General features: G+C 42.7%; 1 protein-coding gene across 3 annotated transcripts in view; it reads right to left on the bottom strand.

The window, feature by feature from the left end:
* The window catches only part of LOC124162918 (SH3 and multiple ankyrin repeat domains protein 1), a 212181-nt gene that overhangs the window by 136479 nt on the left and 63322 nt on the right, over positions 1–12380 (bottom strand). For all 3 annotated transcript variants that reach the window (XM_046539656.1, XM_046539657.1, XM_046539654.1), the window contains exon 3: positions 1901–2193. In XM_046539656.1, the coding sequence (XP_046395612.1) occupies positions 1901–2179 (279 nt within the window). In that variant the 5' untranslated portion in view covers positions 2180–2193. The remainder of the gene's footprint in view (positions 1–1900; positions 2194–12380) is intronic.

The raw sequence follows: 12380 nt of genomic DNA, 5'->3' as shown, positions 1-12380 counted from the left end.
GAAATACCTTCTATTAGAACTCTTTGGCTGCGGGAACTCAGGAAATTAGAGATTAAACATAAGAGAGTGCCATGGATATTAAAACGCGACTGTGGATGAGGAGGGTATGATTAACAGAATCAAAAGCTTTAGAAAGGTCAATATAACAGACATCCAGCTGGGACCTGTTTTCGAGAGTAGAAATTATATGATGGTGCAGTATAGAGAGATTGGTTAGGCAGGACCCCCCAGGAAGAAAGCCATGCTGCGAATGCGATATGTAAGGGAGAGTGAAATGAAGTATGCGGTTATGGATAATGTACGTATTAGCCCGCAAGAGATAAGCTATGCGGCGAATTTGATCGTTTATTTCTAAAAGTTAAGGTCATACTATCTTATCTATGAAAATATTACCATAGCGGTGGGTTTATGCACAATTTCCGGGCTATGAATATATTGCAGAACCACAAAATCGTTACGCAGAACACGAATAATTATCTGGTACGAATAATATCTCTCTCTGGCTCACATTATACCACAAAAAACGTACCAAGGCAAATGCGAGCGCCATTTATATTAAAGCATTACCAGCATGACGTAATCAAACAATGTGCATCACCATGGAACTCACTAACAAGGGGAGCGTCTCAAAATTCAATCAGTCTTTGAAAGTGCCCATCTGGCGCTGCCATCGAATCACCTCCCATAAGAGGTTATACAACCAATCTTCAAAACAATTATTATATTTAGACGTGTGTAACTGTGGGTAACTCCAGTAGGTGCTCAATACCCTAGCTAATATCCAAAGATAGAGTCTTGTCCGTCGTACTTCTTCTCACGATTTCCTATAACTTTTTCTTTTACTATTCACAATTATTTTCATGATTTTCACAGAAAATTTTATTTCAGCGTGAGGACATTTTTTTGCGAAACTGCGCCGCGGCGCCTGATTTTTTCCCTTTTTCTCACACTTTTGCCGCAACACGACGAATTTGTAAGATATATATATGCTCTTGGTTCCCATATTTTTTACAATATGATACTGTGGGCTCATTCTTACAATTAAAGCCTAGCCTTCGAATCGTTGGAAAAGAGCCGTTGAAATCCAGAGAGGGTGAGCCGGGGAGGGAAAGTCCTCCAGAGTTGGGAACGGTCAATCATCTTTTCTGCGAGCAGTCATTCATTTGAATATCTGAGCCATCTGTAACAAGAGGCTCTCGAGAAACGCCTTGCAGGTAAATTTTGCTTTAACTTCTTCCATCAAGAGAATTATTAATCGCTATTGTAATAGCATATAGCCTTCCGGTTATGTTGTTTTCCTACTCCGCAGAGCGTTGAAATTTCAACTTATAAACTCAATCCGATTCGAAAACTGGCTTGAACAGGAAAAATGAGACCACAATATCATATTGCAACATGAACCTAGACCAAGTACAAGTGTATCTTAAAAATGTGCAGCGCACAACAGTACGATACCGTAAAAGAAAAAGTGGAAAGTATTTGGAAAATGAAGGAAGTACCCCAGATGAGACTCGATCTTGGATCGTGTGAGTAGAACTCGGTAGACACTGGACCGTGGTAACACACAGTAAACTTATGTTCTGAAGGAAATTCAAGGGCAAATGCATAGTCACAAACCGATCCTCGCGCCACTCCTGACAAAAGCTGGAGTGCGATTTAATGCGCGGGGAGCGTGTTCACATTAGGACTGCTACTGCCAGAGTCCTCTGGATTGTTGATAATACACTACAAGACCCTTATAGGGAGTAGTGTAGAGAACTGACATCCAGAGGACTCTGGCTACTGCTACCAAGTGGAGCCTCCTACAGTCAAATGAACCCCATGCGCGCCGCAGGGTTAGGGCTGCGTGTGAATGGGATATTTCGGTGAAGGGGGTCGACCATCGCCAGTGCACACGTACCTTGGGCAGGGCGGCCAGGCACTGCTGCTTCACGTCCCACACCAGCTCCTCTCGCGGGAACTGCAGGCACTTTTGCACATTGAGCTCAGGCACGTGCACCCGAATCAAGATGTGACCGTCGGAGGGGGGCGAGGATGGGGCGGGGGCGGTCGTCTTCTGCCCCCGCGCCGCCCCCACCTTCACGGCCACCACCGTGGGGGCGGAGGGGGGTGGGGAGGCGGCGGTGGCAGGAGGGCCACCTCCCCCCGCCCCCGCCAGAGGCGCCACCGTCGCGTCCATATCCTTCACGGCGCCTGCAACGAGAGAAAGAGAGCCACGCGTCATCACCAAAACTGCACCACCACGCACCACCTGCCACTCACCAGCTCAAAATTACGCACTAGGCCACTTTCTCGCAATTAGGCACGCCAATTTATTCGCACACATGTGTGTACTGATGAGCATTGTCAGAATATTCTGTTTAGAGGCATAAGTTCGTCACGGCATCAAAGCGAAGAACGGCAGAGTATTGGTATGGAGAAGGCACAATCCCACGGTCGAAGAGACAGACGCGGAAAATGTACAAAATGGAAAGTGGACGAACACCGATCGGAAGACACGAAAAAAAGAAGCAAGGGCACACACGAGAAGGTCTGCTGCACGCAAAGAATAAGAGAAGAACAAACTCTACGTGATCGCATTTTCGGACTTAAAGAAGGCTTTTGATAAATTGGACTGGAATGTAATGCTAGCAATTCTAAAAGAAATTTCAATGTTTAATAATGAACGCAAAATTTATACAAAAAGCACATAGCTATCATCAAATCTGTTCCCAGGTGTGAAGAAGTAAGAATAAGGGCCGCATTGATACAAGGGTGAGTTCCATACCCCGTAATTATCGACATATTGTTTCTTGACAAAGCTATGAATCTCATGTAAGAAAAATCCCCACGATTGTAAATTCACGGTGAGAATATTTGCATATCCGATGGCACAGCAGTCATAACAGAGACAAAGATAAGTCTGGAGAAAATTCTATGAACTACGGAAATATATAAAGACTAGACTGAAGCTGAAAATCAACGAAAAGTAGAACAAAGTGTTTGTCTGCCGCAGAATAAATAGGACTACTAAGACGAGAGTGAAACTGCTATACCATAAATTAGGAAGTTACGGAGTTGTGCTACTTGTGTAGCCGATGGACAAAGCAAGAATGAAATAGCCAGTAGCAAAGGGGACATTCCTCCAGAAACGGAGTCCTCTCACAACTGAAAATATAAGCGTTGAAGTCAGGAAGCAATTTATTGGGACTTACTATAGTTTTCAAAAGTACGTAGACACCCATGAGTCCCACTTAACTGATGGAGCCGGGTCGGTGAAAACTTGTGAGGTTGGCACATGAAGCGACCTGCATCCCTCACACGTATGCCACGACGAGAACGGAGGTGGACGCGACCTAGCCACCGAAGCTGGAGTCAAACTGCAGGAGCAGAAACCCAATCAGAATTAAGATTAGAGGATGGAATGCACTGAGGTAACTCACGTTGGGCCGTCGGAGTGTTTTCTTTCGGGCTCTATGGCGAGGATTTTCCTATCTTTACATTTATACTTGTACTCACCATTTATCTACTGCCAATACGTGACTCTGTGGCCAATGAGGTCCATGCTATGCGCGGTAGTTGAGGTACAGTTCTGATAGGGTTCGAATCCGAAGTTATCTTACTTTTTTACACTTGTATAAGATACATCCTGAACATCAACATAGTCTATGGAGATGACTGAAGAAAATGTTATTACTGAATTTTTTAAACGAATGAAGTTATTTAACTAAAAGTAGCCTCCGAGGTAATCCGCATTACGAAATGTGTAACATCAAATTAATTTAGGAGCAGTATTGACGAAAATAAACGAAAATTCCTAATCGAGCACTCCAGGGAAAGCAATTTAATCAAGGTAATAAGCACTTCCAGCGTAATTCGCTCACCTAGTCCATAAGCGTGGAAATAATCAACCGAAAGTCAGTTTACAAAATATTACACCAAGTTTGTCGTAGTTGAGTGCCGTAGCATTCAAAACAAGAGCGCAGAAATCGAGCATTTCAGGAAGTAGACATGGCCATAGGAACCGTGAGTCATATTTAACAAACTATGAAATACCTCATAAGCATAACATGTTTTATGACGCATATTTAAAACTTCCATATACCTGGCGACAAGGATACAAGCCAATCAATACCTAAAAGGGGGGCCCCTTACGCATCAACTCATTATGTTATAATTTTTTGATGTGCTGTTGGGATCAGCGTCAATAGTAAAAATCCAGATTTTCAACTCCTAAAGAGCGGAAAACAGCCGCGAAAATTTTTCATTTTTTCATACTTGCTTTTTTTATCCCTAACTTTTTGTAATGCCCGAGATATTAACAACCGAATAACCGAACATCGAACCTAGGCCGGAACAACCGAATTTCGATTGTCATCTGTTTATTTAATATTAATGGACCTGTTTTTAAGAGGGTCCTAATGGTAATATTATGGATAATAGTTTTCCACAATAACGTTAATTGGGCTGCTAATATTTGGCTAGTACAGGAAATTCTTATATGATGATTATCCCAGTACTCAAGTGATCGCTACTAATAGCCTATAATGCTATTTATGTTATTTTATCCTATGTACTAGAACGTAGTAGAAACACATCGATAGGAATGATTTCAATTTGCGATGATTGGCATTTTTTACTAAGTTGCAATAGAGCATTGACGTTTTATATGAAAGGGCAGCGGCCAATGAAATAAGCGCTGCGCCTATGAAGTATCGTTTATGCACTTGCCACGAAGCGACGAACCTTTTCATTATTTTCTGATGATATTTGTCTACATTCCGTCACAAATACTACTAAAGGCTTTCCGCAGCGCATAAATATTATGAATTAAATTCAACTGGCGCATAAAATGAGGCTTGCTATAAATAAGAAAAAATGAACTCTATTAAAAGGTGAGCCATAAGAATAGCATTGGAATAAGCGCATACCCGTCCGGTGCTTCGCGTATACATACAAATGATAGTACAGGGAGTTACCGCCTTAGCAGCTGGAGGCAGTCTCCCTTTTTGATACGCCAATCTGATTACTTTCCATCGTACTGCATGAACTTACATGTACGTGCGAACGCAATGTATTATAATAATACGTCTACTCTATTGCTTTTTGTTTGGAGCTAATCACTTTCTACGTCGTCGATGGTAAGAATCTTTCTCAATGGTAGTATTTGTATAGCATACCAGTAACATCGCTATTCTCCATGATAAATGCTTCTTTGATGCGATCGCAGCTTCTAACGATAGGCATTTCCATGCAAATTACTTTCAAAATTTAGCTTTCCGTTCTGTTCCTCTCCCAACACTAGAGCATACTCAAAAATGAAAATATCAAGAACAAACACTTACTCACATCCCATGATAGATAGCACATCAACCCTTCGAAAACTTTCTTGATTTTTCTCCAGTGGATGAGCGGCTTACTTTCTAAAAATCAGAGAAGTATCAACTCCAACCCGCTAAAACGTTCATTTTGATTGGAAATTATCTAAAAATTATCTAATACCTATCTAAAAATTACCACTTGGAAAATTGCAATGAAGCAATAAAACAGGTCTCTCATAAAAATATGTAAATTAACGCTCTACATGATGGAAAATGTTGTATATTTTGACTTCCTCTGTCTATCTTCTGAGAGAGGGGGGAGGAGCCTAGTGCAAAAGGGGGCGTGTCCCTCTCATTGTTGGAGCAACACACGTCAACAACTTAAACAATGCCTCTTCCTCGATCATGATACAACGTAATTCGCCGGGTCATTCATTCCCAAGCTGCCTATCGTGAATAAGCTGCCTTTTAATCTTCGTTCGGCCAATCCTACTCAGCCATGAAAATTATAACTCGTACATACCCACCATTTAAAGCGAGAAACACTAGAAAATAAGGTTGGCTGTTTTCGGAGTACTCAAATGTAGAAGCGACCCAGTTATCTCTGATAATAATATGCATAGTCAACATTTTAAGGAAACATTTCCACTAAAGTTGAAATGATCAGTGGAGTAGCTCAAGCGATTCCTCAAAAGGAGAAGTCTTCTCACGGCAGAGAATATACTTAGGCGTTGAAGTCAGGAAGAAGTCCATTAGGGAGCATACATTCGGCGCAGGGAGTGGGGGGCACGGACGATCACAGCATCGGATTAATCAAGATTGGAAGCTTTCAATGCCACTGAGGATAAAACGAGTCAGGGTTCCCACTCTAACTAAATTATAAAATTCACGTTTTTTTCAGGTTTTCATGGTCTAAATTACGTCAAATTCACGGTCTGTTGGAAAAGCCATTTTAGGAATAAATATTGATCACATAAAAATCACTTGCCTCGCGTTAACTAAAAATATAGCAAAAGCGATAAACGCCACGAATGCAAACGCAGCAATGAAAGTGCTCTTATGACGTCGCCTATCGTTAGCAAAATTTAGGGCCGGCTAAATGTCGTGAGTGGGAAAATGGAGGTTGGTGGGGAAGTGAAGAGGTGTCTGATTTCTCGCCAGGGTTAATGATGATCACTTTGGTTACCCGTCTTCCAATCACAGATTTAAGGTCAATGTGTTGTCATGGCACACGGACCAATAATTGCGCTTCGAATACACGCGTGCAGACAATACATGCGTGGACAGTGTCTGCGAGTGATTGACCTTGAAACATGATCGAAACATCGATTATTCTTATGATCCGCCAATCGTAGATCTAAAATCAAGTTTGAGGGATTTTTTAAGGTTCATTGACGAAAGTCACGGCTTATTCACGGTCGAGTGGGAACTTTGCGAGTGTATGGTGTGAGGGATGCGCATGCGCAGCAGAGAAAGGGAGTGAGTCTTGAAAACTAGGTTGTGTAGGAGACGATGCAATCGGCCGCACTTACCATGAGGGACACGATGGCATTCATCGTTAGGGAGAGAAGTGGGAGGGAGGCAGATGCGAAGCAGAGAAGAGCGGCGGAGGTGCCGATGGGAGATCTGACACGCGCCTTTTTCAATGCCATGTCCAGCGTGGAATTCGGATGTCGAACGATTCTCGGAGTAAGCAGTGAATGAGCCTAAGTTTGAATTTAAATGATCATTTCCCATTCGATACGTTTAAGACTCGTTCTATACTCTGTTCATTTTATCTCTGCGGGTGAGCTGGTGTGGCCAAAGCAAGTGGAGATGAGGGGAGGGAAAGTTTCTCGACATGTGACTTTGCCAATCAGCAAACAGTAGGCGTGGCCTCAGTGAGTCGCTCTCCAACCTCCGCCGTGTGAACATCTTGAACATGCTCGTGGAGCAGTGTTGCCAAAACTCACGCGTTCTCCTAGTATGTGACAAAGTATACCTTCCACCAACGGTGCCTCATTAAGCGCGGTAGCTGACAATGTCATGGGCTTCTGTGAAAGGTTTATCCCCAACGCCTTCCAAATGAGTAGGTTATTGTCTCGGCGCCAGAGCCAAAATACCTGTGGTCACCTGTAACTCACACGTTTTCAGTGACAAAGAAGGGCGGCTATGTACATTTGGCAACGTAATGTTCGCTTCTCCTCTCTCTCTCGGTATTACCCCTCCCATATCAGCGAAGCCATCCGAGAGTGTCCGGGCTCTCACGAAAGGTCACCCGCAGACATAAAGTGAACAGACTATATTGTAGTCTTCCTATCCCCGCGGCGACGACGAAGATGCCGAATTTGGAGCCGGACTTAATGTGGCGGGCTAACATAAGTTCCTAGACCTCCTCTTCCGCGCGATCGATTGTGCACTGAAACACACTAATGGCACGACGAGTGTACTGAGAACAGAGTAACGAGTGAGCAGTGCAAGAGAAGGAGAAGGCGAAAGACAACCTGATAGAGAGAGAAGGAAAGAAATAATCAGGGCGTTAACTAAGAATAAGGCAGGTCAATATTATAAGTAAGGCAGTTCTAAGTAAGGAAACGATTTATCAGATCTTACATTTGGAGTATGCTCCTATACGGAAGTGAGGCATGGACAATGACAGCAGCGGAGAAAGCAAGAGAGGATGCCTTTGGAATGTGGTGCTACAGTAGAATGATATCCATCATGGCTGATAACAGTAGAACAAATGGATCGATGGAGTAAGTAATGAGTAAGTTCTAAGAAGAGTAGGAGAGAAGAGAAGCCTCGTGAAAACCTTGATAAGAAGACGGAACAACCTTATAGGCCACATCTTGAAACATAACGGACTGAAGAAGACAATCGTCGAGGGACAAGTGGATGGCAAGGATTGAAAAGGAAGACCTCGAATGAAATATATACAGGGTGTGTATGGAAGGATAGGAAAGGAGAGAATGACGTGGATGCGAACAGATTGGCTGAGAGGGGAGTTGAGCGGAGGGCGGCAGAGTCGGAAACCAATCTTAGGATTGTTGACAAGTGATGATGATGACGATAAAAGCATAGTGATAATTTGAATTTCAAGAAATTATAATTGGCGTCCTTAACTTTCACCTGCACACTCCAGCAGCGATTCATACCTCAAAAAAGACATCGTCCCCTCAAGACTCTATCACAGACTCCAGCTTACAAACGAAAGGACCCGAGTGAATAATAATTCGCGCAATTATACAAGGCGATCAAGATTTGAATGAAGAATTATATGCACATCCATTTTATAGCGACATTTTTTGTTAAAACGATGACTATGGCAGACTTAAAACGCAATTGGATAAGCGACCGAATGCCGCGTAAACATCGCGAAAATCCAGGGAATCCAGTCCTTACCAATTCTTCCCACGTCCCCCGTCCCTTTAATGCTTAATAGTTATCTTTCCGTCATTGTTCACAGCCTCTTCCCTTTGGATTATTTTTCTGGCATATGGCGTGGGATAAACATGGGTGGCGCACGGCGAAGTACGAGCCCTTTGCGTCACAGAGTATATTCTCTGTGCTTGCGTCGAGTGCTTATGCCTCGTTCACATTACGATTGTCCGAGAGATCATCCTAACTATGGTTGGCCGAAATAGCAGTGCGAATTCATGTCCTGACAATAGTTCACGTAATTCCGAATGTTGCCACTTTACGATGGTTAGGCGCTGGGAGACCGGAAGAGGAAACGACAAGAGAAAGACGAAAAGATCGTGAAGCTCTGTTATTTTTCATGGATTTGTCCTAGGAGGGAATAATATGGACGGAAGAAAAATTATTCGGTAAACACACGTTGAACACAGTAATATCTTGTCCCTGCATACCTCAACAGCTTTGCTAAGCGTCAATTTCTGGTTCGCTTTAGATGTCAGCACAGGTTTTAACAATCGTCGTATGAACGCACGATAGTTCCCACAATCGCTGGAACAATCGTAATGTGAATGAGGTATTACCTGCAGAGAGGATGCGCGACGAGCTGATAGTTCGGGAGAATGAAGAGGCATGACTGATAAATAAATAATACTAACAGAGGACAATCGGACCCACTTGGACGTAGCGGAGACGGAACATTTTCTTTGTGAGGGTTGGGGGGTAAATAACGGAGGAGTGTTGAACATTTCCGAGGGGTAAAATTGAGGGCGAGGGCATCCATTGATTAGGTGAGGAATTTCGGGTGGGGGGGAGGGGGTCAAGCCGATTCTCACCCTACCTCACGTGGGTCCTGGCAATTATTATGTAATTAAAGTATACTGGGACTGGCCGCGGGGAGATAACTTTACGTAGCCCTCGCGATCAAGGCGAATGCTTTTTCCCAGGATTTTTCGCACAAATTATTGCGTAATTTATATTCCCGCAAGAAACACAGCAAAAAAAAGCGATATTAGTAATCTCAAATACTAACTATAAATAAAAATAAATACAAATTGTTTATTTTAATAAATCCAACGCAATGGAGCATAGGTTAACTTATTTGCACTGAAAATACGCATTTCGAACAATCACACGTGAGATTAGAGGGGGGGGGATCGAGCCAAATATCACGATTAATCCTTATCACACAATGATATTATCCGTCATTTCCGAGTGATCACTATCGAGATCGCTAGAGTGATCAATCGTGAATGATCGTCGCCGGCAATTCTTTTTCGCGATCACTTTAATGATGAGGATTCCCATCACTATTTTTCATCACTCGACCGGTCGCTTTTTCCGTCACTAAAACCCCATATCAGCCAATCAGAACGCATTCCCGTATGGAGCGATTGCAGCGCAACGTTTGACAATCGTGGGAACGACATAGATAAACAAACACGCTATATATTTTCGTGATGTGGGTCCTATGACAAAGAGCTGTGATACCGGAAGTGATGCGAAAAGCGACGGCGGGAGTGACCGTGTGATTCAGATACTTAAATGATCACTAGAGCGATCGCTTTTTCGCGACGGGAAAAGTGATCGCGATAGTGATCTCTTTTCGCGAAGAAAAAAATGACCGTGTGATTCAGGCTTAACTCACTCAAGGGGAGGGGGGCTAAAAATCACCTAATCACGTCATTAACGAACGCCCCCCAACATTAGGGTGGTTTCGAAGGCTTCTACGGCATCTTCTCATCACTTTGAGTTCAATTCCGTAATCCGCATTCAATCGAATGCTTTTTTATTCCCGAAATCCAACGCTTCTAAATAAGTGTGCCCTTACCACAACCAAATTTGAATTTGTTTAAAAGACGTTTTTTTGTATGTAGGCCCAAAGGCTTTTTAATTTGTTACCCCAGTCATGCTTTATTTCAAAGTCTTTGAAAAAGTTTTTGCAAAATGCACATTCTTGGCTTCTCACTAAAGAAAGTGTAGAACAAATATTGTTACAAAATATTGATGTAAATGAATTATAAATACTACTTTAGTTGTTATTTTTCATGTACGCACTTAAGCTTTGTTAGTATAGATTATCAAGGTAACACAAAATGAGCCTCATTATATGTAAAGCATAATGTATTATTATTCTGGATGGTAGCCTCAAACGGGTTATCCTTCGCGGCTACCTAAAATTACTCAATTTTGCTATAGTCATGTAATTTGTGTATGGAGTAATAAAATTATTTATTATTATTATTTTCCACGTTCGTGCACGATGTGATCACACAAATGAAAGTAAAAACAATACTGGTCCCTTCAAAGTTGCATTCGATGTAATTGGTTAATGTGATCATACAGTAGAGGGCGCGAAGGGGGTGCGCCTCGTGGCAGCTGAGAGTGAGGGTGAATCATGATCGTGTCCCCTTGGCGACGACGGCCTGATCGATGCGTTACCATGGCAACCGACCCCTCCATCCCCCCTCCGCAGCTGATGCCCGTGGCGACGACACTCTTTTGTTCCCGCCCCACGCCACCGGCGCAAATAAAAACAGACGAGGAGCGAGACGCGCGTCTCGAGTTTGCCCCGAGCTCATAATAACAGCCATCACAAGTCACACGTACGAACTGCGGGAGCGAAAATCATCAACGCTCGAAATGCGACGCGTCAACATTCAGCGCAACACAACTTCGGATGCTTCTGACCACCGTCGGAGCGAGCGTCGGATCTTATGATTCGTCTTTTAAATAAATAGAGACACTTTTAAGCGAGGATATTTCCAAAGAGCCCAATACGACGGAGAGGTGATTTTTTCGGAGATTTCCAGGATAATGATACGAGGCCGAAGAAAGAAATCCTTTCAAGGCCACCCAGAAGGGCGTTGATTCTCGTTCTCCTTTCGCTCGGGTCTTCGCTTCGCCAAGGCAAATCGAAGCGAATTAAACATTCTCTCCGCGATTATTCTCGTTCTTTTCGCCCCGACCATCGCTTCAGTTCAGATAACTTCGTTCTCTTGCCAAAATAGTTTACGAAATACCCATAAGTCAATGGACGTAAGATAATTTCAGCGATCGACACACTTGGCCACCACACCCTCCAAAGCCCATAACAATTGAACAGCGCGAATTACGTTGGTCAGTTCAAATTATATTTCTAAACTATATTATACCATGTTTTGTTTATTGCTTGAGAATGTCGAATTGCTACATTAATTATTGTTGTTCAATATAGCGAATTCATTAGCTGTTTTCCGTAGATGAACATAAAACCATTCTCTTCATTTTCCATCTTTTCCGTAGATGTAAACGATGAGTCCAGAAGTCACTCCGGTGAAACTTATGTGTTAATATTTTCAATTGTAACTTAATCCAGATGGCACAAAAGAATTAACCGTTTCTTATGGTTTTATTACGGAAGAAAATGATAAGCAGCTAATCGTACGCTAAGGAACTTATGTAAGGCAACGATAAGATTTTAGGGAAGAATAGTTAAGGAATGCAGTCAAATATTGCCTTATTAACATAATTTGCTGATGTTGAATGAACACCAAAGACGGCATAACAGCGTACTACACATCCTATGCTGCCTAGAGCTCTGCCGGACATAAATTTAAAACCTAATATTGAAATTCAGTGAGTCTTTACAACAGCTGAACAACTGATGAGGGATTTCCTGTAGGCAGACAATACTTTTACAACTTC

Source organism: Ischnura elegans, chromosome 7, assembly GCF_921293095.1.
Source record: "Ischnura elegans chromosome 7, ioIscEleg1.1, whole genome shotgun sequence".
NCBI lineage: Eukaryota > Metazoa > Arthropoda > Insecta > Odonata > Coenagrionidae > Ischnura > Ischnura elegans.
The sequence above is the reverse complement of the archived record's forward strand: the minus strand, read 5'-3'. Positions and strand labels throughout refer to the sequence as shown.